Source organism: Perognathus longimembris, chromosome 1, assembly GCF_023159225.1.
Source record: "Perognathus longimembris pacificus isolate PPM17 chromosome 1, ASM2315922v1, whole genome shotgun sequence".
NCBI classification, from domain to species: domain Eukaryota; kingdom Metazoa; phylum Chordata; class Mammalia; order Rodentia; family Heteromyidae; genus Perognathus; species Perognathus longimembris.
The window spans coordinates 157,389,940-157,411,582 of NC_063161.1; the positions used below are offsets into that span (position 1 = coordinate 157,389,940).

General features: G+C 58.8%; 1 protein-coding gene across 1 annotated transcript in view; it reads left to right on the forward strand.

Annotated features, from left to right (window-relative positions):
* The first annotated feature begins 9,448 nt into the window (after window positions 1-9,448).
* The window catches only part of Prrx2 (paired related homeobox 2), a 28,579-nt gene continuing 16,384 nt past the window's right edge, over window positions 9,449-21,643 (forward strand). Inside the window, exon 1 of the mRNA XM_048344748.1 lies at window positions 9,449-9,701. Within this exon, the coding sequence (XP_048200705.1) occupies window positions 9,449-9,701 (253 nt within the window). The remainder of the gene's footprint in view (window positions 9,702-21,643) is intronic.

A 21,643-nucleotide genomic window follows, 5' to 3' on the forward strand; every position in this document is an offset into this window, starting at 1 on the left:
AGAAGGGAGGAGCTGACCTCTGACCTCTCACTGCCCTGTAGAAAGCGCTGAGCCCCTTGACCTCCCTCCTGTCAGCAAGAGGAGCCTTATTTCCTCCATCTGCCTCTCATTAAGGCTCTGTCACTCAGAGCCTCCGATCCAGAGCTGATCTCTCTTTCCTTGTCTGCCCCCAAGCGCCTGGCCAGTGAGCCGCCACCCTGCCCCTCAGCCCCAGAGTTCCTCAGCGGAGTGGGGAGCAAACACCCAGAGCACCTACTCCCCAGGAAGAACGGGAGTCACGCTGGCCATCCAATACTCAGAGAGGGGAAGCCTCAGTATATAAAGAACTGTTAAAAAAAAATCAACAACAAGCAGGCAAAAACACCAGTAGAAACAGGGACAAAGGATGTGCACAGGAAAGTCACAAAATGTGAAAAAAAAAACTGTCCCCCCAACCCCCCCAAACAACTCAAAACCTAAGGAGAGATGAGCAGCCTCCCTAGCTGCCCAACAATAATAACTAACAGATAGGACTTGGTGTTCATGAGACAAAATGACACAAACTGAAGTGGCCCCTGGAGGAGCGCATCTGGGAGGTGTTGTGTTGGGGGGGGGCGGTGCAGCGGGCTCTCCTGGTGGGGGTCAGTGTTGCTGACCCCTTGCTGAGACAGAGCAGCCCTGATCTCCGTGCACACCCCATCCGAGATGGGGTCCAGGTGTGTCCCCGCAGATGCCCTCTGTCCCCAGACTCCTCCCTCCGCACTTCACTTCCTGAGCCTGGGCTGGGGTGCAGCTCATTTCTCTCCCCAGTGGCAGGGGTGCTCGGGTTTCTACGGGCATCCACGGGGGGCCTCAGCAGCCACAGTGGCCAGGCCCAGGTCCCTGAGCGCAGCTGGACGAACCAACACACCGTTGCCACACTTCGAAGTAAGGAACAGCCCAGGAGCCAGGCTCGGAGGGAGGGAGGGAGGGTGAGCCAGTGGGAGGGAGGGAGGGAAAATCGGGGGTGGGGTATGGGAGAGACCAGGCACCCCAGCTCTAACCTCGCCTGCAGGCCACTGCCCAGCTGGTCTTTTACCGTGGGGTTCTCTGAGACACACACACATACACTAATGCACACACATTGCTCACACACACACACAGACCCTCTCATACCTTCCCACATTTTCCCAGTGCACGCACTGTTGTCACACTCAGACACTTGCCCTAACACTACCCCAAGCTCTTACACACACACACACACACACAGCCTCCACACTCCCCCACCTTCTCAGACACACAACCACAGAATCAACTCTCCCTCTCACCCCCCTCGGCCCAGGTGTGCCGCTCCAGGGGTGTGTGGCATCCAGGCCCCCTCCAGCCCCCCCAGAGGGTGGCCTCACCTAGAGGTGTCACTTAGGAGGTCCTTGAGGGGGAATTTGTGGAGAGGCCGCGTGTGTGTGTGTGTGTGTGTGTGTGTGTGTGTGTGTCTGGGGGAGGGAGTGTCCCGAGGCTTGAACTCATGGCCTGGGCACTTTCCCTGAGCCTTTTCACTGAAGGCTGGAGCTCTACCGCTTCTGGCTTTTGGCTGATTAATTGGAGAGAAGCATCCCAAGGACTTTCCCGCCTGGGCTGGTTTCAAACCAGAATTCTCAGATCTCAGCCTCCTGGGTAGCTAGGATTATAGGCGTGAGCCACCAGTGCCTGCCTGAGAAGTCACTCCTTCCTTCCTCCCTCCCTCCTTCCTTTCCTTCCTTCCTTCTTCTTTTCTTCCTTCCTCTCTTCCTCCCCTCTCCTTCCTTCCTCCCTCTCTCCCATCTCCCTCCCTCTCCTTTCTCTCCCCCTCTCTTTTTTCCTTCTCTCAGCCCTCCTGTCCTTCCATTTGGTGGCCACTCGGTGCAGTGCACTGTCTGGATGTGACAGGCACCGATTCTCTCCCCACTGTGACCAGGCCTGGGCTGCAAGGCGAACAGCGGACCGGCTAGACACGTTTCCAGCATGCGGGGGGGGGGGGGGGTGCCGGGAGCCAGCACCCTCTGCCCCCTCCTGTCTGCACGTCTCCAGACCCAGCCCCCCTCCCTTTCATTCCTCCCTCTCACATCTGACCCCACCCTGAGTCATCCGCCCGCCCAAAGGCCCAGCTTGCTCAGAATCCTTGTGCAGAAAGTGGGGGGCCCCATGTCAGGAGCTTCCTCTGTAGGCTCACAGGGGAAGTTGAGGCACCGGGGTTGGGCTGGGACAGTAGCTAGGCCTTTGGCTTGGCCTGCCAAGGTGCCCAGGGATGTCTGTGTGCCCTTGGCTGTCCTGGGCCCCCCAGTCCCGCCCAGGCTGTAGCTCCTGCAGCTGTGCTGGGCAGGGGCCTCTGGGAGCGGCTCAGGGGCTGAACCCCGATGGGCAGCTGCCACAGAGGACACCAGGGGCGTAGCTGTGCACCACCTCCCATCACCGTCCCCACCTGGCCAACTCCACCCTGGAAAGGGGGACCCGGGAGGCCCAGGAAGCCCACCGAGGCCGGTGGAGGCCCATACCTGCCCCACCTCTGGTGACTGATTAGGCCCCAGCCCCGGACCCCAGGATTCCTGGTCTAGAGACCCTGCCAGTGCCTACTTGGCCTCAGGCCCTGGCAGGCCAGCTCCAGGCCCAGAGCTCAGGGGAGGGGCCCTGCAGCCCAGCCCATCTCTCTGCCAAAAGCCAGTGGAAAGGGAGGGCAGGCATGGGAGCCCAGGGCCTTTGTGCTCCAGGGGAGACTCCTCCAAGCGGACAGGACAGGAAAATCCCATGGCTGCCCATCCATCGTCAGAGAGACAGAATGGGTCCAGTGAGCGCCTGCCCAGGAGGGGAATCTGATCGTTAAAAGTCCCTCCTGCTGGGGGGGGGGGACTTAATTAAATTGCTGGAGCGGCTGGGAGAGGGACCACATCTGGATCCAATATGCAGGCTTTGCTAGTGTTCTCTCTCTCTCTCTCTCTCTCTCTCTCTCTCTCTCCTGCAACAGGGAATATGGCAGATCTGTGGAGACCGGGTTCCCCAGGGGACAGGATTCTTGGAAGCCTGAGTGGTGAGAGCCAACCAAGGCAGGCGGATCCCCAGCCCCACAGTGAAGGAGACAGAGAGAGGCCGGGAAACAGAGGACCATGAAGACAATAGAGGCGGAAAAAGGGTCAGCCGTGCAATGGGCATTGGTTGAGGCTGGGAAGTCCAGGACCATTTTACAGATGGGAAGAATAGTCTCAGAAAGCTCTAGAAACCAACATGTCCTGACAACAGTCTGTTGCACTTGCCAGGCACTTTGCCCCTCCTCTCTTGGCTGGTGAGCCCCTCCCTGCACCGGTGGGAATGGAGTCACTTGTTCTAGGTGTGAGGGGAGGTGTCCTAGGACGGCAGAGTGCGTGGATAGCAGCGCAGGTTTGCTCCGGGCCTGTGGGTGTGCTGTCTAGACGTGTGGTGTGAGCCATTTGGCATCTGTGTATTTCACACTGGCGCTCGGATCTGAGGAGATGGCAGGGTGGGAGATGGGTAGTCCGGTCCCAGCAGGCGCTGGCACGGCCCCGGGCAGGCTCACCCCACCTGGGCTGTGGGGAGAGGATAAGGCGGGCCTTGCACTGGGTGGGAGCTGGCGGGTGGCAGGGGGTGGGGGGGCGACCCTGCAGGACGGTGTCCTTCCCAGGAGGCCTTTCCTGGGCATGGAAATGGGCAGGAGGTCTCCTGCATGGACCTCCAAGGCCAAGCCATGGAACACTGGTCTAGAACTCTCTTCCAGCCACTTTCCTACTCTGAGTCTGGCCCTGGCTTCACACTTGCTGGTTTCTTCCCAGGTCCCAGATTCATGGCCCAGCCCAGTGGCCACATCCCGGCCAGCCAGGGAGCAGGGGAAGGATATGCCCCCCCCCCCCTACAGCCATCAGCACCTCGGAAAGCCTGCCTCCTCCCATGACCCGAGTCCATGCTCTGCTCTGTCACGGCTGAGGCCTTCGCTCTGTCTCCGCTCTGACACGGTGGCCAAAGTCGAGGCCTGTCCGGTCCACAGGCCCCTGACCTGACCCCAGCCCAGCCAGGGCGGGCAGAGAAACGAGCTAGGCATATTTGTGAAATGATGTCCCATAATCTTGGTGGATCCAAAGTAGCTTAAAAAATATCCTTTGAGCTCTCTGGTGTGGAGGGGAGCGTGGCATACAAAGACAAAAGCAAAAACGAAAAGCAGAAGCAAAACAAAAGCAAAGCAGAAACAAAAACAGAAGCCACAGGAGGCGAGGGGCTGCTCCACAGCTCATCCCCACTGTGGGGGCCTCCAGCCTGGCTGCACTGAAATCTAGCCACCTCCTGCCTGCCAAGCTCTGCTCGCTCTTCCAGGTGGAGGCGTTGAGGCCACTTACCCCGCACCCCAGGAAGTCCTCCTGATACCTGGCTTGCAGGTCCCGGGTCTTGCTCCTAATTCTCTCTCAAAATCAGCTCCATGACCGCACTGTCTGCTTCTGCTCGGTCTCTCGTGCCCAGCCTGAGCCCTGCACAGGCTTCCGCAGGGAAATCTGTGGTCGTGACTACGCCCTAGATGAAGAGCGGGAAGCAGGCCGGGTCCTGCCGGACGGCTCTGGTCCAGGCCCTGGTTCTGTGGCTGAGCACCATAGGCTGGAGGTTAGGCAGGCAGAGCCATGCACCCTCCCACCCCACCCTTCTTATCCACATTTCACAGACTTGAACCCAGATCTGTGTGGGGCAGAGTTACGGATATGACCTCTGAGCAGTCCTTCCTCATGGGGCCAGGAAGGGGTTCTCCAAGAATCTGGGGGAGCCATAGCCTCTGAGTGGCAGAGGCAGGCAGGATGGGGGAGGACGTGGGTGGAAGGCTTGAATGGGACAAGACATATTAAAATGTGGGTGGGGCTGGGAATGTGGCCTAGCGGTAGAGCGCTTGCCTCGTATACGTGAAGCCCTGGGTTCGATTCCTCAACACCACATATATAGAGAAAGCCAGAAATGGCGCTGTCACTCAAGTGGCAGCGTGCTAGCCTTGAGCAAAAAGAAGCCAGGGACGGTGCTCAGGCCCTGAGTTCAAGCCCCAGGACTGGCATTCAAAAATGTGAGTCATCAGATGGGACAGAGGCTGTACTGGGGGTGGGGGTGGGGGACAAAAGCAGTCGTCGAAGGCTGTACTGAGGTCCCCCAGGGGGACGGGAGAACCAGCAACCCAACCCAAGGGTCAGACCTGCAGCAGCGCTAACTCAACACAAATGAAGCCAGCGCGCCAGGGCCAGGCGTGGGAGAGGCCCTGACAAGGTGCTGATATACAGACTTTTAAATAAATGTATCTCATTAGAGATGCGTCGTCTGGTGAGAGAAAAATGATGCCCTTCCCCACGCTGTGTCTCACTTCCAAAAGAGAAAAGAAAAAGAAAACCTTGTGCTACAGCTTTAACAGGAAACAGCATTAATACAGATTGTTTTATTTTAAAAACCTTGACCTCTACTTCAAAAAAAAAAAAAAGAGTCATTAGGAACTCCCCCCTTTCAGAGGCAGCCAGGGCGATTAAGGGAGGCCGGTTCATTTCTCAATGACTTACAGCCAGGGCAGGGGGAGTGGGGGGGGGAGGGAGGAGGAGGAATCAGGGCTAATTTAAAGCTCCCAGCAGAAAGGCGTGTAAATCTTTGCAGGTCTTAAGAAACTTTAGGAGACTAGTAAGTCTGAGGGAGGGGAAAAGTGGAAGGGCCTCCCCCCCCCACTTTCTTCCATCCTCGCACCCTGCTTTGGAACTCTGATCTCTTTGATCATAAAAATAGTCATATTTCAGCTCCAAAATATCAGCCATCAGCGGGCTAAGGAAGTGGGTTTCCATGGGGAGCGTGACTGTCCGTCAGACCCTGGGTTTCATGATTTAGAACCTGCCTGGGGCAGGCTGTGAACTCTGCCCACCCTGCCTTACCCCTGCAGGTAAGTTGTAAATAATAACCAGCCATCATTTTGTCTCCTAATTAAGCTGGGAGACTCATGTGCAACGTGTGTGTGTGTGTGTGTGTGTGTGTGTGTGTGTGTGTGTGTGTGCTGATACTGGGATCTGAACTCAGGGCCTTGCATTCTTGCTTAGCTTTTCTGCGTGAGGCTGGTGCTCTACCACTTGAGCCACAGCTCCACTTCTGGCTTTTTGGTGGTTCACTGGAGATAAGAGTCTTCATGGACTTTTCTGCCCTAGCGGGCTTCAAACCTTGGTCCTCAGATCGCAGTCCCCTGAGTGGCTAGGATTACGGGCCTGAGCCTCCAGGGCATGGCTCATTTGCATGTGCCACCATGCCCAGCCTCAGACGCAATTTTCTCCTCCTCTTCTTCAACCCTGGGCCTGAGCACCCTGAGTTCCTGCTGTTCAAGGTTAGTGCTCTACCTGAGTGAGCCACAGTGCCACTTCCAGCTTTTTCAGTGTCATTTATTGGAGATAAGAGTCTCACTTTCTGGCCTGGGCTGGCTTTTAACCCAGATCCTCAGATCTCAGTCTCCTGAGTCGCTAGGGTTGACAGGCGTGAGCCCCTGTCACCTGGCGTGACTTTCTGAGCCCAGGTTGGTGGAATCTTGTGTATCTAGAGGGCTGACTATAAAGTTGGCCAAGTGTTGAGCCAGTTACTGTACAGATGAGGATCCCAGCCAGGAGGGGGAAACGGAGGTTTGGACAGGTTTGCAGAACAAGCCTCCTTCAGGCCTGGGAAGAGCCCTCCACCCCTCCACCATGGCAGCCTGACACAATATCCACAGAGCACTGTTGCCTGTCACCATTTATAGCATGCAGCATGAGTAGCATTCCCTGTGGGAGCCTTCGTGAGCTCTGCCCGCTCTCTGTCTCCTGGGGGCCGCAGGCTGAGCCTACCTGTCCTCGGGCTGTCGCCCCATCTGTGGAATGGGCTGGTCTTTGCATGGCTGACAGTCAAAGATCTTGCAGAGATGTTGTGAGGGCTAAAGAATAGCCCTCTCCAGGGCCATGGCCTGGGTTCCACCCGTGACAGAGCCCTGTTCTGAGTGCGAGGTCCTTGCCGAGGTTTGATCTAGGGAGGGAGAGCTGGGCTCGGAGAAGCGGTGTATAGATCACGCAGCAGTACCCGGTGTTGCGAGGATGGAACCTAGGTAGGCCCTGACAGGAGCCCGTCTGAGCCCGGGAGGCAGCTTCTCCTTGGTGGCCTTCCTTGGACTATTTCAGGAGCTTGCCAGGTGCATCCGCGAGGGCTCCTCACTGCCCAGAGCCCCGCCTGTCCTGGCTCTGTCCCTCAGAAAGCTGGCCACCCCACACCCCAGAGTAGCTGGGATGCCAGTGGCTCTCGCAGGTCATCCCAGCTACTCCGGAGGCCGAGATCTGAGGATCGTGGTTTGAAGCCAGCCGGGGCAGGAACATCTGTGAGATTCTTATCGCTAACTAATCACCCAAAATCGGGAAGTAGGGCTGGGGATACGGCCTAGTGGCAAGAGTGCTTGCCTCGTATACATGAGGCCCTGGGTTCGATTCCCTAGCACCACATATACAGAAAATGGCCAGAAGTGGCGCTGTGGCTCAAGTGGTAGAGTGCTAGCCTTGAGCAAAAAGAAGCCAGGGACAGTGCTCAGGCCCTGAGTTCACGGCCCAGGACTGGCCCTCCCCCCAAAAAAATCTGAAAGTGGAGGCATGGCTCTAGTGGTAGAACACCAGCCTTGAGTGAAAAAGTGAGGACCTGAATTCAAGCCCCAATACACACACACACACACACACACACACACACACACACACGCTGTGTGAGCAGCACCGGGGAGAGTGCCCTGGTTCCCACACCGAGCTGCTACGAGCCCCCGGGGGAGAAGGAAGGCCACCTGCCAGCCTTTCTCACCGCACACAGCTGGGGCAGCATTCTGGGGAAGGCCGGTCATCCCTGACGCTCAACCTCTGTGTGGGTTGGCCTTGGTGGCTTGCTTTGCCTGAAGCCACTCTGGGAACGCTCAGTCTCATTTGGAGGGATGACTCCTTTCTGGGAGAAAAGCCCCCAAGTAAATGACGTCCTGAGAAAGGCAGGCTGCCCGCCAGTCTGCAGGCCTCCCTCGATGGGCATGGGTTTTCTTTGAGAGGGGATCTTGAAGACCGCCTTCAGGTGTGGCTGTTTGGGTTGATTTTTTTTTCTTTTTGTGCTGGTCCTAGGATTTGAACTCAGCACCTGGGTGGGCACCTTCTCTGAGCTCTTTTGCTCAAGGCTAGTGCTCTATCACTGAGCCACAGCTCCACTTCTGGCTTTTTGCTGGTTCGTTGGCAGTGAATCTTGAATCTCAGGGCCTCCTTTTTCCCACCCAGACTGGCTTTGAACCCTGGTCTTCTGATCACAGTCGCCTGCATAGCTAAAAGTATGGGTAGGAGCCGCTAGTGCCCAGCTCGGCTGGGTCGAGCGCAGGCTTTGTGGTGACAGCTTGAGGCTGAGGGTGAACCAGCAGCCTGGGCCGAGACCCCGGGCATCTGAGGCCGAGTCTCAGCTCAGCTCACCCCGTGAGGCTTTTCTGGGCTTTCCTTGGAAAACACAAACAATGTCTGTCCCTCTCTCCCTGTCACCTGTCAGTCCGGCTGTCACTTCCTGTGTACACTGGGAATTCTTGAGGATAACCCCCAGTTCCCGGCTTGTTTTTCCTTTAGGAGGTCTGAGGCACAGAACGGAGGGTCACCCAAGGAGGGACAGAAGAGATGCGATGAGCTGTGTGTGTGTGTGTGTGTGTGTGTGTGTGTGTGTACACGCATCAGTTCTGGGGCTTGAACTCAGGGCCTGGATGCTGTCCCAGAGCTTTATTATTATTATTATTATTTTATTTGCTCAAGGTTAGCGCTCTATCACTTGAGCCACAGCTCCACTTCCAGCTTCTGGCTGGTTCGTGGGAGATAAGAGTTTCATAAGCTTTCCCGCCCACCTTGGCTTTGCCGTGGGATCCTCTAGGGTGACGGGCGTGGGGCACCACGGGGTGTCTGGCCCGCAGAGCTAGCCTTTGCCCTTTGGCGGGCAGGGCAGGGCAGGCTTCGCGGTCTGCAGGAGGGAGCCCGGGCGAGGCCCGGTGACACCGGCCCGAGGTGGTCCCGGCGGGCCCGGGGATGGACGGGGTGGTCTGCGCCCTCCTGGAGCCTCCCCCCCCCGACCTGCGGGCCCCAGGGGAGGGCCGGCGGGGACCCTCACGCGGGCGTGGCCCACCCACTGAAGTGCGGGAGGGGGTGGGGGGAGGGAGGGAGGGAGGGAGGGAGGACCCCCGCGCCCCGGGCTCCGCCCCGCCCCTCCGGGGACGCGGCCCCCTCCCCGCGGCCGGGCGGGGCGGTGGGGACCGGAGGCCGGCGCGAGGCCGAGCCGCAGCGCGGCGGAGCCGGCGGTCCGTCCGTCCGTCCGTCCGTCCGTCCCGCCGGCGGAGCGGGAGGAGGAACGCTTCTCCCCCCCCTCTCCCACCCCACCCCCCCCTCCACCCCCGACGGGCGTCACTGCGGGGCCGGCGGGGCCGGGCGGCCGGGACCCGCGGGGCGGCATGGACGGCGCGACCGCCGCCTTCGCGCCGGGCCAGCCGGGGCCGGGGCCGGGGCCGACCGCGCCCGCGCCGGGGCCGGGGCCGGGCGACTGCGCCCAGGCGCGCACCAACTTCTCGGTGAGCCACCTCCTGGACCTGGAGGAGGCGGCGGGGCGGCTGGCGGCGCGGCCGGCGGCCCGGGCCCGCGCGAGGGCGGGCGCCGCGCGGGAGCCGTCCGGGGGCAGCAGCGGCAGCGAGGCGGCGCCGCAGGACGGTGAGTGCGGCGGGGCCCGGGGCCCGGGCGCGCGCGCGGGACTGGAACCCGGAGCCGGCGCGGGCGGGCGCGGGCGGGCGCGGGCGGGCGCGGGCGGGCGCGGGCGGCCGGGGAGGTGCGGGGGACCCTGGGCTGCGGCGATCCACACGCGACGCGGGGGGGGGGGGCGCCCGGTGCGGGACAGGCTGCCACCCTGGGGCCCCCGGGCCGCCCGCTGAGCTCCCGGCTTGGGGACGGTCCGCGTCGGGGGTGGGGGGGTGTGGTGGGGGGTCCGGGCCTCCTCGGTGACCTCGGGGAGGCGGGCGCCCTGGTGGTGCCCCAGTCCCCGCCACTCCATTCCCGCACGTAACTGGGGAGAAGGTGTAATGCAAGTGTTGTCATGGTACAGCTGGGGAAACTGAGGCTTTGGAGGGACAAAGGGACGGACCCTCACAGCGGACTCCCACCTCTGTCGCCCTCCCCGTACACCCTCACCAGGCCTGGGGTTCTTGGAGGGGGGCAGCCCCCATCTGCCCAGGGAGCCCTCCGAGGTGCAGCAGCGGCTCGGCCAGGCCTCTCTTCCCGGCGCAGGTTAAAGGTCATCAGGAAGGGGCTTTTAAAACAAACAATTCACCCAAGTGGCTGTTAATTCACCCGGCCACAGAGTCCGGAGGCGTGGGGGATGGGGAGAAGATGGAGAGTGGAGGACCAGGGTCCAGCAGCTCACCCGCGTCCTGGGGGGGCGGGGGGGGGGATGGAGATGAGTGCAACTCCATCACCCGACTACCTGTCATCCCAGCCGCTCAGGAGGCTGAGATCCGAGGATCAAGGTTTGAAGCCAGCTGGGGCGGCAAAGTTTGTGACCGCGCACACACACACAAAAAAAGCCACAAGTGGAGCTGTGGCTCAAGTGGTAGAGCACCAGGGTTGGGTGACAAAGCCAAGCAGGAATACAAGGCCCTGAGTTCAAGCCCCAGGATGGCCCCAGGACACGGGAGCTCAGTGGCCGCGCCAGCCGGCATCCGCTGGGCTCCGGGAGGCCGCACTCTCGCACTGCGTGCGTGCCACTGGCTGCCCTGTCCAGCTCTGGCGACGGCCAGCGGGGTGACGGGCCCTGGGAGGGGCGGGGTGGGGTCCCCACTTTATGGTGCGGGCAAGGGTTCCACGCGGGAGTCGGGTGCCTTGTAGCTAGCTCACAGTTCCTCGGGGATGAGGGCCAGCCCCCCTCCCGGTGAGGGAGGTGCTGGTGGGGAGACAGGCAGACATTGCAGGTGAAGGGAATGGAGGGCGGGGGGACAGGAAGAAACAAAGAGATGAGGGGGCTCTGGCGGGTGGCCCCTGGCCCTGGCCCTGGCCAGACTCTGGAGGTGGAGGCGAGGCTGAAGTGGTGGAGCCCCAGCTTGCCGGTGCTGGGGGACCCTTCTCACTGCCAGTCAGGAGGAGATGAGGAAGGGCTCCAAGGTGGAGGAGAAGGAACCCCTCTCCCCCCCCCTTTTTTGGTCGGTTCTGGGGCTTGAACTCAGGGCCCGGGCTCTGTCCCTGAGCCTCTCTCTGCTCAGGGCTAGCGCTCTACCACTTGAGCCACGGTCCCACTTCCAGCTTTTTCAGTTTACGTGGTACTGAGGAATCGAACCCAGGGCTTCATGCATGCTAGGCAAGCACTCCACCACTTAACCATAGTCTCCGCCACCCCTCTTCCTTTAACCTGGGGAGCCCAGTGGCATTGGACCCATTGGAAACTGGTCCCCCAGGGCTGGAGCAGGGCTCAGCAGCAGAGCCCTGAGGCCTGAGTTCCACTGCCAGTACCACACACACTCACACACACACGTGCGTGCACACACACAAGCATGTGTGCACTCCACATACACACACACACACATACACACAGAGAGCCAGATCCTCTGGTACCAGAACTTGGGACACCAGGGTGCTATCTCCCCATCTAGGGTCTCCGGAGCCCCCATACCTCACTGAGAGCCCCCACACACTTGGAAGTGGGTTTTCCTGTGACCTCTGGGCCCTTCCCAGGTGCAACAAGAGAGACTGGCCTAGAGATGAGTGGCCTTCTAGTAGGAAAATAACTTAAAAAAAATTTTTTTCCAGTCCTGGGGTTTGAACTCAGGGCCTGAGCACTGTCCCTGGCTTCTTTTTGCTCAAGGCTAGCACTCTGCCACCTGAGCCGCAGCGCCACCTCTGGCCTTTTCTATACATGTGGTGCTGGGGAATCGAACCTAGGGCTTCTCTTGCCACTAGGCCATATTCCCAGCCCCTCTAGTAGGAAAATAGAAGTTACTGGAAAACCAACTGAACTAGAAAATGGATGCGTTTTGTTTTCACTCTGCCAGTTTAGCCAGTTCAGAAAACGGCGTCACCTCAATGGCGTTCATTCGTAGGACTCGCTCGTCCATCCAGCCCCACCCTCCTGCCAATGGCTTCTCAGCCTCTGCCACCCGCCTCCGGAGCTGCTGGCCCTCGTCACTGTGGCTTCGCCGGTGACTCAAAACAAACTGAGGGTCTCGGGTTCCTCCCAAATCAAACGCCAAGAGCTGTGCCTGGGCGCTGAAATACGCCGACCATGTTAGGAAAATAAACCCTTGTCTGCTGCCTTTTTCAGTGACTTACAACAAAAGAAACCACATTAATAATCCAGAGTTTCTTTAAAGCATTCCCTCCTGTGGGCAGGGCGGAAACCGGACCGTGGACACACTGTGCAAATAAACACAGCCCCTGGAGCCAGGCAGGGGTGAGGCCCCCAGGGCCCATGGCTCAGGGCTAGAACCTGCTTGGGAACAGCCCAGGACACACTTCAGGAGATCCTGGTGGTTCCTAAGAAGAGTCCCCTCGCTCTCTCTTTCCCTCCTTTCCTCCCCTCCTGCCCTCCCTCCTTTCCTTCCTTCTCAGCATTGCTAAGAGTGCAGATCCGTGGCATTAAACACGTTCACGTTGTTACGTAAGCACCACCACCATCACCCAGCTCCTGAAACCGCATCCTCCCAGACCTATCTCCCCCTCCCCACCCCGCATCCCCCTTCTACTTCCTGTCTATGAATTTGACTAGCTAGGTCATTCAGATATGCGACATCATACACCGTTTGTCCTTTGGTAATGTCTAAGAGGTTCGTGGATGGAGCATGTGTCCATGTTTCTTTCCTTTTGAAGGCTGTGTAATGTTCCGCTGTATTAATGTACCTCACTCTGTTCATACACTCAGTCAGCGATTGATACTTGGGTTGTAGCTACCAATTGTAAACAGCGCTGATGTCAGGATGGTGTGCCTACCTGCACAGTGTGCAAATAACTGCTTTTCATTCTTTGGAGTACGTTCCCAGAAGTGGAATTACTGGGTCATATGATAATTCTCTTTCCTTTTTCTTTCCTTTTTTTTTTTTTTTTGCAGGAATAGGGATTTACTTAGGGCCCCAAGCTTGGCTATTCTAGCAGGTGCTCTTGAGTTATAACCACTTGAGTTATATCCCAGCTCCCTTTTGACTTGCGGTGTGTGTGCGCGCGCACGCGTGCTTGTGTCAGGAACTCTCAGTCTCCCTCAACTTTTCGCAGCACAGCTAGCGCTCTACTACTTGAACTATAGCGCCACTTCATTGGAGGTGAGAGCTTCTCAGATTTATCTGCCTGGGCTGGCTTTGAATTTTGATCCTCAGATCTCAGCTTCCTGAGTAGCTAAAATTACAGGTGTGAGCCGACGGCACTGGACTGCCTTGGCTATTTATTTATTTTGCCAACACTGGAGCTGGAACTCAGTCCCTTAGCTTTTGCACTTAAGGATAGTATTCTACCACTTGAGCCATACTTCCATTTATGGCTTTTTTTTTTTTTTTTGGCCAGTCCTGGGCCTTGGACTCAGGGCCTGAGCACTGTCCCTGGCTTCTTCCCGCTCAAGGCTAGCACTCTGCCACTTGAGCCACAGCGCCGCTTCTGGCCGTTTTCTGTATATGTGGTGCTGGGGAATCGAACCTAGGGCCTCGTGTATCCGAGGCAGGCACTCTTGCCACTAGGCTATATCCCCAGCCCCATTTATGGCTTTTTGCTGGTGAAATGGAATAAGTGTCTCATGGACTTTTCTGTCTGGGCTGGCTTTGAACTGCCATCTCCAGTCCTTAGATCTCAGTCTCCTGAGTAGCTAGGATAACAGGCATAAGCTACAATCATTTGGCTACTCTATCTATCTATCTATCTATCTATCATCAATCATCTATCTACCTAGGCAGTTGTGGGACTTGAATCCAGGGCCTGGGCTCTGTCCCTGAGCCTTTCCACTCAAGGCTAGTGCTCTAGACCTTTCAGCCATAGCACCACTTCCACTTTTCTGGTGGTTCAATGGAGATAAGAGTCTCACAGACTCTCCTGCCCAGACTGGCTTCAAACCTCCATCCTCCAATCTCAGCCTCCCGAGTAGCTAGGATTACAGGCGTGAGCTACCGATACCTTACCTTGTTTATTTTTGACATAGGGCCTCTGTTTCTGCCCAGGCTTGCCTGGTCTGTGATCCTCCTGCTTGAGCGTCCCTGTGTCCCTGGGTCCCTGGGGATAACAGGCACAGAGTGCAGACCTGGTGTCCCCCCCCCTCCCATAGCTAGGCGGCAGCCTCCATTTCCTGACCTCCACCTTGCAAGTAGCTAGGATGGCAGGCGTGAACCTCAGCACTAGGCCCTGACTTCAGGTTTTAGCTGGATTTCTGGTAACTGATTTTGAAACAAGGCATCCGCAAAAGCTGGCCTTCCAGACAGGAGCAGGGGCTCTGAAGGGGAGGGCGTAACAAGTGGGTCTGGGCCTTTGAAAGATGGCAGCCTCGTCTTCCCTCCGCCTTCTCCCCTTCCGTCTTTAGAAGCAGCAGTGACAACACCTGTGTGTGCTTGTGCCCCGAGGCCTAAAAAGAACCTCAGTGTGGCCGCCCAGAGACATCCCTCCCGGCAAGTCCTGAGTGGGTGTGGCCCGCTGAGACCACGGGGCATAAAGTTGGAGCTGCCAAGGTGCCAGCTGCCGAGACCCCCTAGCCAGGCAGCGCCGTTGATTTCTGCCCTGTTGTTTAGAGGCCTAGAGAGGTAAAGCGACCTGCCCAAGGTCCCACAGCCGGGAGGGAGGACTGCCTTTCTCTCCTGAGCAGACCAGGGTCTGGGCGGGCCGAGTGGGAGCCGGCCTGGTGGTCGGGGGACGCCCTGCTGGGCTTGGGAATTAAGGAGGGTAGAGAGACAGGGGACAGCTCTGTGCACCTGCAGGGCTTCTGAGACCAGAAGGCAGGGGCTTTGGTGGCTTTTCCTGCACAGGGCCCTGCGGTCAGGTTGGACAAGATAGACCTTGGCAGAGTTTCGTGGTGTCCCAGGCCTGGGACAGCTCTGGCTAGAAGCAGACTCGGGCAGGTGGTTTAAGAAGGGTTAGCTTGGCTGGGGATATGGCCTAGTGGCAAGAGCGCTCGCCTCGTATACGTGAAGCCCTGGGTTCGATTCCCCAGCACCACATATATAGAAAATGGCCCGAAGTGGTGCCGTGGCTCAAGTGGCAGAGTGCTAGCCTTGAGCAAGAAGAAGCCAGGGACAGCGCTCAGGCCCTGAGTCCAAGCCCCAGGACTGGCCTGTGCGTGCGCGCACACCTCTGTAGCGTGGTCGTTTCAGAGCGAAGGAAGAGTGCGGAAGCTCAGGTGGGTCAGGTCAGGAGGAGTCCATCACGGACTGGCCTTTGGGACCCACCACGTGGCAGGGTCACAGACAGAGCCACACCCCGGGCCGGGCACGCACACGCACACGCACACGCACACGCACACGCACTCCACTCGGAGGAGGCCGGGACAGCCAGGACAGCGGGGGCGTGGCCAGCGGGCAGACTCGGCCACGTGCAGCAGGAAGTAGTGGAGCTGCTGGGGGCCATCGTCCAGGCTATGCTGAACCCCGGCACAGAGACAGGGTGCCACCAGCTTCCAGCAGGTGAGGGAGGTGACGCGGTGGGGGGTGGGGGGAGGAGGCGGCACTCACTAGGCGGGGAGGGGCAGAAACCCCCCCCCTTCTGCCCAGGACGTGGCCAGCGGTGTGAGGCACAGCAAGGAGAGCCGCCGGGGGCACCCCCCCACCCCGCGGGGCGGGCGGAAGACGCCGATCGAGCGCGGGCGCCGGTGTGCGCGCCCCCGAGCCCTGCGGCCCACATCTGGGGAGCTGCTCGTTCCCAGCCGGGCTCACGGGGCCACGGCGATGACAAGTCACGGCCCACATGAGGCCCTTTACGGGTAATGATAGCTTTTATTGTATCCTGAAAAAATGAGGCGAGCTCTGGAAGATATTACTTTGGGTCTTTCTTTGTGATGGATTTGTATTTCGGGCCTGGGAGGGGTGGGGGTTAGAAACATGGCCGCTGGCACCTTCCAGTTTGGGGGTACAATGAGAGGGCCTAGAAGAGGCGGGGGGTATGACTTATAGAGAAGCCAGGAAGCCCAGAAGGCTGGGCAGGGGCCGGGGGACTGCTGGGCGAGGGCTGCCGTCTTTGGTGGTCCTGGGTGTGAAGCAGGGCAGCCCCACCCAGAGCAGAACCGGAGCTTGGGGGGGGGAAGGGGGAGGGGAGGGGGGAGGGAGGATGTGCCGCATTCTGTGACACTGCTGCCTGTGGGGGCCCAGACCAGGGGTTGTGAAAGCGGGGCTTGAGCCCAGCCCGCCACCTCCCCACCCCCCCCGTTGCTGGGCCTCGGTTCCCCGTGTGTAAGTAGAGTGGACTATTTCTGCTCCGTGTTCTTCGTGTGTGTATGTGTGCATTGGTCCCGGGGCTTGAACTCGGGGCCTGGGTATTGTCCCTTAGCATCTTCACCCGAGGCTGGCCTTCTACCACTTGCACACAGCTCCAGCTTTTGGCTGATGTATTGGAGATTGGGGTCTCTTGGATGTGTCTGCCTTGGGTTGGCTTTGAACCTTGATCCTCAGAGCTTGGCCTCCTGAGTATCTGGGATTACAGGGTGTGAGCCATGGCACTTGGCTCTGCCTAGCTTTGAGGTCCCGGGAGCCGCCCAGTTAGCACTGTGAAGCTGGTTGAAATGCGCGTTCCTAGGCCCCAGGGTTCCATCGCTCCGGGCCCACAGGGGGCCCGCAGTCTAATGCCCTCGGCGCGTTTTATCCGTTCTGCTGAAGCTTCTCCTAGAGCCGACTCTGCAGCCCCTTGCCCTCCTCAGTTTACCCAAGTAGGAAACCGTCCACTGGGGGAGTGAGCCAGCAGCTGTCCCCTGTAAATGTAAGTTTGGAAGGATCTAGAGAGTCTGTAAGGACTGAGTGTCCAGGAGAGGCGAGGGCCAAGCCCTAAGGCCTGGGAAGCCTGGCCGAGCTGGAAGCTGCTCCGTGGGGTACAGGGGAAAGGAGGGGGGCCCCAGCTGTGCGACACTCAGTGGCCCCCCAGAAGTGCCCATGGTCCCCGAGCCAGGGAGGAAGGAGCTGGGCCAGGCAGAAGCCTCACTGCAGAATGGAGGGTCTCTCTGGAAAGATCTTCTGGCCTCCTGCCTTCGCGTTGCCTGTCACATCTCCCAAGCTGCCCTGGAGAGGCTACCTCGGGGGGGGGGGGAAGGGGCACCCCCGGGACTCCCCCCCCTCCCCAGGGGACAGCCTTCTCTCCCAGACCATCCCCCGCCCCCACACCCCCTCCCTGCCTGGCCTTCCAGCTGTGCCCCCCCCCCACAACACACACCCCCCGCCCCGGCTGGCCTCCCTTTTTTTTTTTTTGCCGTGGGCACAGACATGCACACCCCAGAGATGGCGTTATTAAAAATGACATTTAACCAGAGCCGGAATTACCACGCCGATGGTTGCGAACGTCAGAATCAAAGCAGGCGCCGGCGGGCGGGCGGGCCTGGCAGGGGCCTCGTGGGCTCTCTGCCGCCATATAAAACCCCCGCAGCACGCAGACTGCGTCTTGAAAGCCGGCGCACCTCGTCTCATTAGACTAACAAATAACACGTAACGCAAAACAGCTGTCCACGGAGGCCCCTAATGCGCTCAAGATGGGCCGCGGGCAGCCCAGGATGCAGGGTGCAGGTTTGGGGGAGGGGGGCCCCCCTCTGCGCTCGGAGGCCCTGGCCAGCTCCCGTGGGCCCCAGGACCTCCCTCTCCTTTCCTCCCTTTGCCTCGGTGGTTCACCCCAGGCCCGTGTGCAAAGGGCCGGGGCTCTGGATGGCAGGCTCCACACCCCAGGGCGGCGGTGTGACCTTGGCCCCTCCCTCCATGCACTCGGGATCGGGGCCCTGGTAGGGAGGGGTGCGCGGGGTGGGAGGGGGTGGTTGCGGAACGCTGGCTTGGCAGGTAACAGCCCTCCCGAAAGAGTCTCCACAGAGAGGTTTAGTGACTTGCTCAAAGTCACACAGCCGGTGGAGAAGCCAGGCTTCTTCTTGGACCCAGAGCCTAGGACAGGCTTTTTATTTGTGTGTGTGTGTGTGTGCACACGCGCGTGCGCGTGCACGCGTGCCCATGAGCACTGGTGCTGGTGGGCCTTGAACTCAAGGCCTTTAGCTTTCTTTTTACTCAAGGCTGGCTCTCTACCACTCGAGCCACAGTTCCACTTGTGGTTTTTGCTGACTTGGGACCTCAGTCGTCAGAGCTCAGCTCCGGGGTGGCTAGGATGACAGGCGTGCGCACCAGCACCGGCGAGGATGTGCTTTGGAGGACCCTGTAGCACAGGCTCGGAGGACATGAGACCCAGCCCTGCCCTTGGAGGGCTCCCGGACCAGGGGGTGCTTGTGAGAGAGAGGGGCCTCTCTCTGCCCACATGGAGCCCGCAGCCCTGCAAAGCCCTCTCCGTGACCCCCCGCTCCTTGGAAGCCAGAGGGGGCCTCGAGCTGCAGGGCTCCACAGACCTGGAGCCTCTCAGAGCCCAAAGTCCCATCTCACAGCTCAAACTGGGGGAGGAAGGGCTGAGTTCCAGACTCAGGGAAAACCGGAGGACCCCATCCCAAAAGACCTTGCCTTATTCTAACAGACCTCCATCTTACTCCATGCTCCCCCTTCCCACCAAGACAGGCTCCATTCTCTTCCTCTAAGAAAGCGAGTGGGGCTCCATTCATTCATTCATTCATTCATTCACCCAGTACACACATACAAGACCTTATGAGCGAGGTACAACATTATCCTCCTATCATAGCTGAGAAACAGAGGCTCAGAAAATTAACAACCCCCCCCCCGGTCACCCTGGGGAGACTCAGTGACCCCCACATGGCCCCACATCCTGTCCCAGAGGGCCAAGGAACTGCAGGGTCCTCTTGCGGTCAATTGGCCAGGCCCAGAATCTGGGCTCCTTTGTTCTTGTATTCACCTGAGTTGACCTTGACCCAGTCGGGGAGGGGAGGGGGGCTCCGGATCCTTCAGTGATCGTGGGGCAGGGATGGGGTGAGCCAGGGAGTCCCCCACTTCAGGAAGCTGTGTTTCCTAGCGACATGATGCTTTAATTGGAAGGCCAGATTCTCTGGGAGAGTCAGCTCCCTGGCTACCGTAGCCAAGCCAGGAGACTGTCAGGGCTCCAAGCGGGAAATTGCCAGAGACAAGAAGTAAAAATGGACTGCTCTTGTTTCACAGGGAAGGAAAAAAGAAAAGGCAGGGATCTAATGTCAGCCGAAAGCATTCCTGCTTAAAGAACACAGTGGCAGGGGTTAGACATTTCATGTCTGGTTGGAGTTGGGAGAAAGGAAGCTGCTTTTTTTTTTTTTTCTTTCCTTGTGCTGGTACTGAGGCTTGAACTCAGGACCTGGGTGTTGTCTCTACTTTTTGCTGAAGGCTGGAGCTTTACCACTTGAACCATACACCTCTACTTCTGGCTTTTTTTTCTCCCTTTTTGCTGGTTAACTCGAGATAAGAGTCTCATGGACTTTTATGAGCTGATTGATTTTGAACTGGAATCCTCGGGTCTCAGCCTCCTGAGTAGCTAGATGACAGGTGTGAGCCACTGGTGCCCAGCTAAGGGGACCACCTTCTAGTTTCTCTGTCAGGGCATGGAAAGTGGGGGGCAGCATCATGGGTCCCTGCGGAATGCAGGGACAGAGAGGACTGAGGTAAAGGAGCTGTCTCAGCTACCATGCGAGCCCATGGCCTCTAGCTTGGCTGCAAGGTTAGGAAGGCCTCCTAGAGGAAACTACTGAACTGCTTCAAGAAGCCCAGATCTTGAGTTGGGAGCAGGGAGGCCTGGGAGCCCTGTAGGACCCAATGCACCACCCAGGAGGGTGGCAGAGGAGTGTGTACAGAGAGACTGAGCAACCATGGCTGGTGATTAATTCGACATTTCCTGCCAGGACTGTGTGTTGCAAGTGCACAGTGACTCGGATGTAGAAATGTCATTAACCAGAGGAGGAAGGTTGTCCCAGCCTGTCTGGCTGCAGATCCCATGTCCACCTCCCCACACTTGACAGAGACAGTCTTTTGGCGGGGGGGGGGGGGGGGCTTGAACTCAGGGCCTGGGTGCTGTCCTTGAGCCTCTTTGTGCTCAAGGCTAGTGCTCTGCCACTTTGTCATCCTCAGATCTCAGCCTCCTGGGTAGCTAGGATTACAGGTGTGAGCCAGCAGTGCCCAGCTCGATAGACAGACTGATGGACCCATTTTCCTGACTGGGAAGCTGAGAGCCAGAGTGACCGCTAACTTACATGGTAAGGCCATGGAACTATCCAGCCTTGGGCCTTTGGCTACAGTATCTCTTCTTGTCCCTCCTGCCCGCCCCCTCTGCTGGCAGGAGCCTCAGGCTGAGCTCCTTCTGACCTTTCCCAGCCTCCTTCAGAGGAGGCAGAATGAGAAGGTTCCCCACACTGGAGCAGGAGCTGATAGACTAAAACCAGAGCTGCTCCTGGCCCAAGCAGGCGGGCAGGCAGGGAAAATACTTGGACAGGGACCAAGGGACCTCCCAGCTGTCCCAGTGCAGCCAGATGCTGATGCAGGCAAAGCACTGAGAAGCAGCCCTAGACCATTCCCTTGGGTCCTCTGGGGTGGGAGGGCCTACTGTTCTTGGGGTGGGACATGATGGGTGTGGCCTGGCTGGGCTGTGAGATTCTGGCTTTCACCTCTGTCTCACTTGCTGAGTGAACTGGGGAATCCATTTCTCTCCCTGAGCCTCCAGTTCCGCCTTGGCAGGGTGGGTATGGGCGTGGGCATCGGCGCTGCCCCTGCAGCGTTGGCTGTTGGTAGGAGAGGATGAGGAGGTGGGTGGGGGCTCCACTAGCGGCAGCTTGCTTTATTGTTGGGAGGAGGGGGGACTTCCTTCCCAGATGGAGAACTGATCTGGCTGGCTCCTAGGAGCTGAGAGTGGGACAGAATTCCAGGCTCTGCAGAGCTGGTAAGGAAAGGGAGGCAGCTGCCAGGCACGGGAGGCTCACGCCTGCAATCCTAGCTACCCAGGAGGCTGGGATCTAAGGATCGTAGTTCACGGCCAGCCAGCAAAGTCCATGAGTCTCTTAACTCCAATTAACCAGCAAAAAGCTGGAAGTGGCGCTGTGGCTAAAGTGGTAGGGTGCTAGCCTTGAGCACAAACGCTCAGTGCCAAAGCCCAGGCCCTAGGCCCTGAGTTCAAGCCCCAGTACTGGCTGCCTCAGTGTCTCCAGCCCGCAGGCCCCAGCTGCTCCGCACCTGCCCTGATGATTGCCTGGTGGCCCAAATCCTCCAGGACGGACAGCCCTGAGGACAACCCAGCCTAGCCCAGCCTAGCCCAGCCTGGCCGGCAGGACTCTGCCACCACCCCTGTGCAGAAGGGAGGCAGCACACATTATTCCCCAAGTAACTGTGTCTAATTTCATGACCAACACCGTCACTAAAACACAGCGCAACTATTTTTATAATGTGCGGTTTGGGGTTAAAAATTCAAATTAGAGATTAATTGCAACTCCTAGGAGATCTGTGGATAACACGTCTGACTTTCAGATGTGCAGACTATGTCCGCGCATGCGCGCGCGCGCTTCCAGCCAGGCTCCAGGCACGTGGAAACCATGCGGGCGCATGCGCACTTTCAGCCAGCCA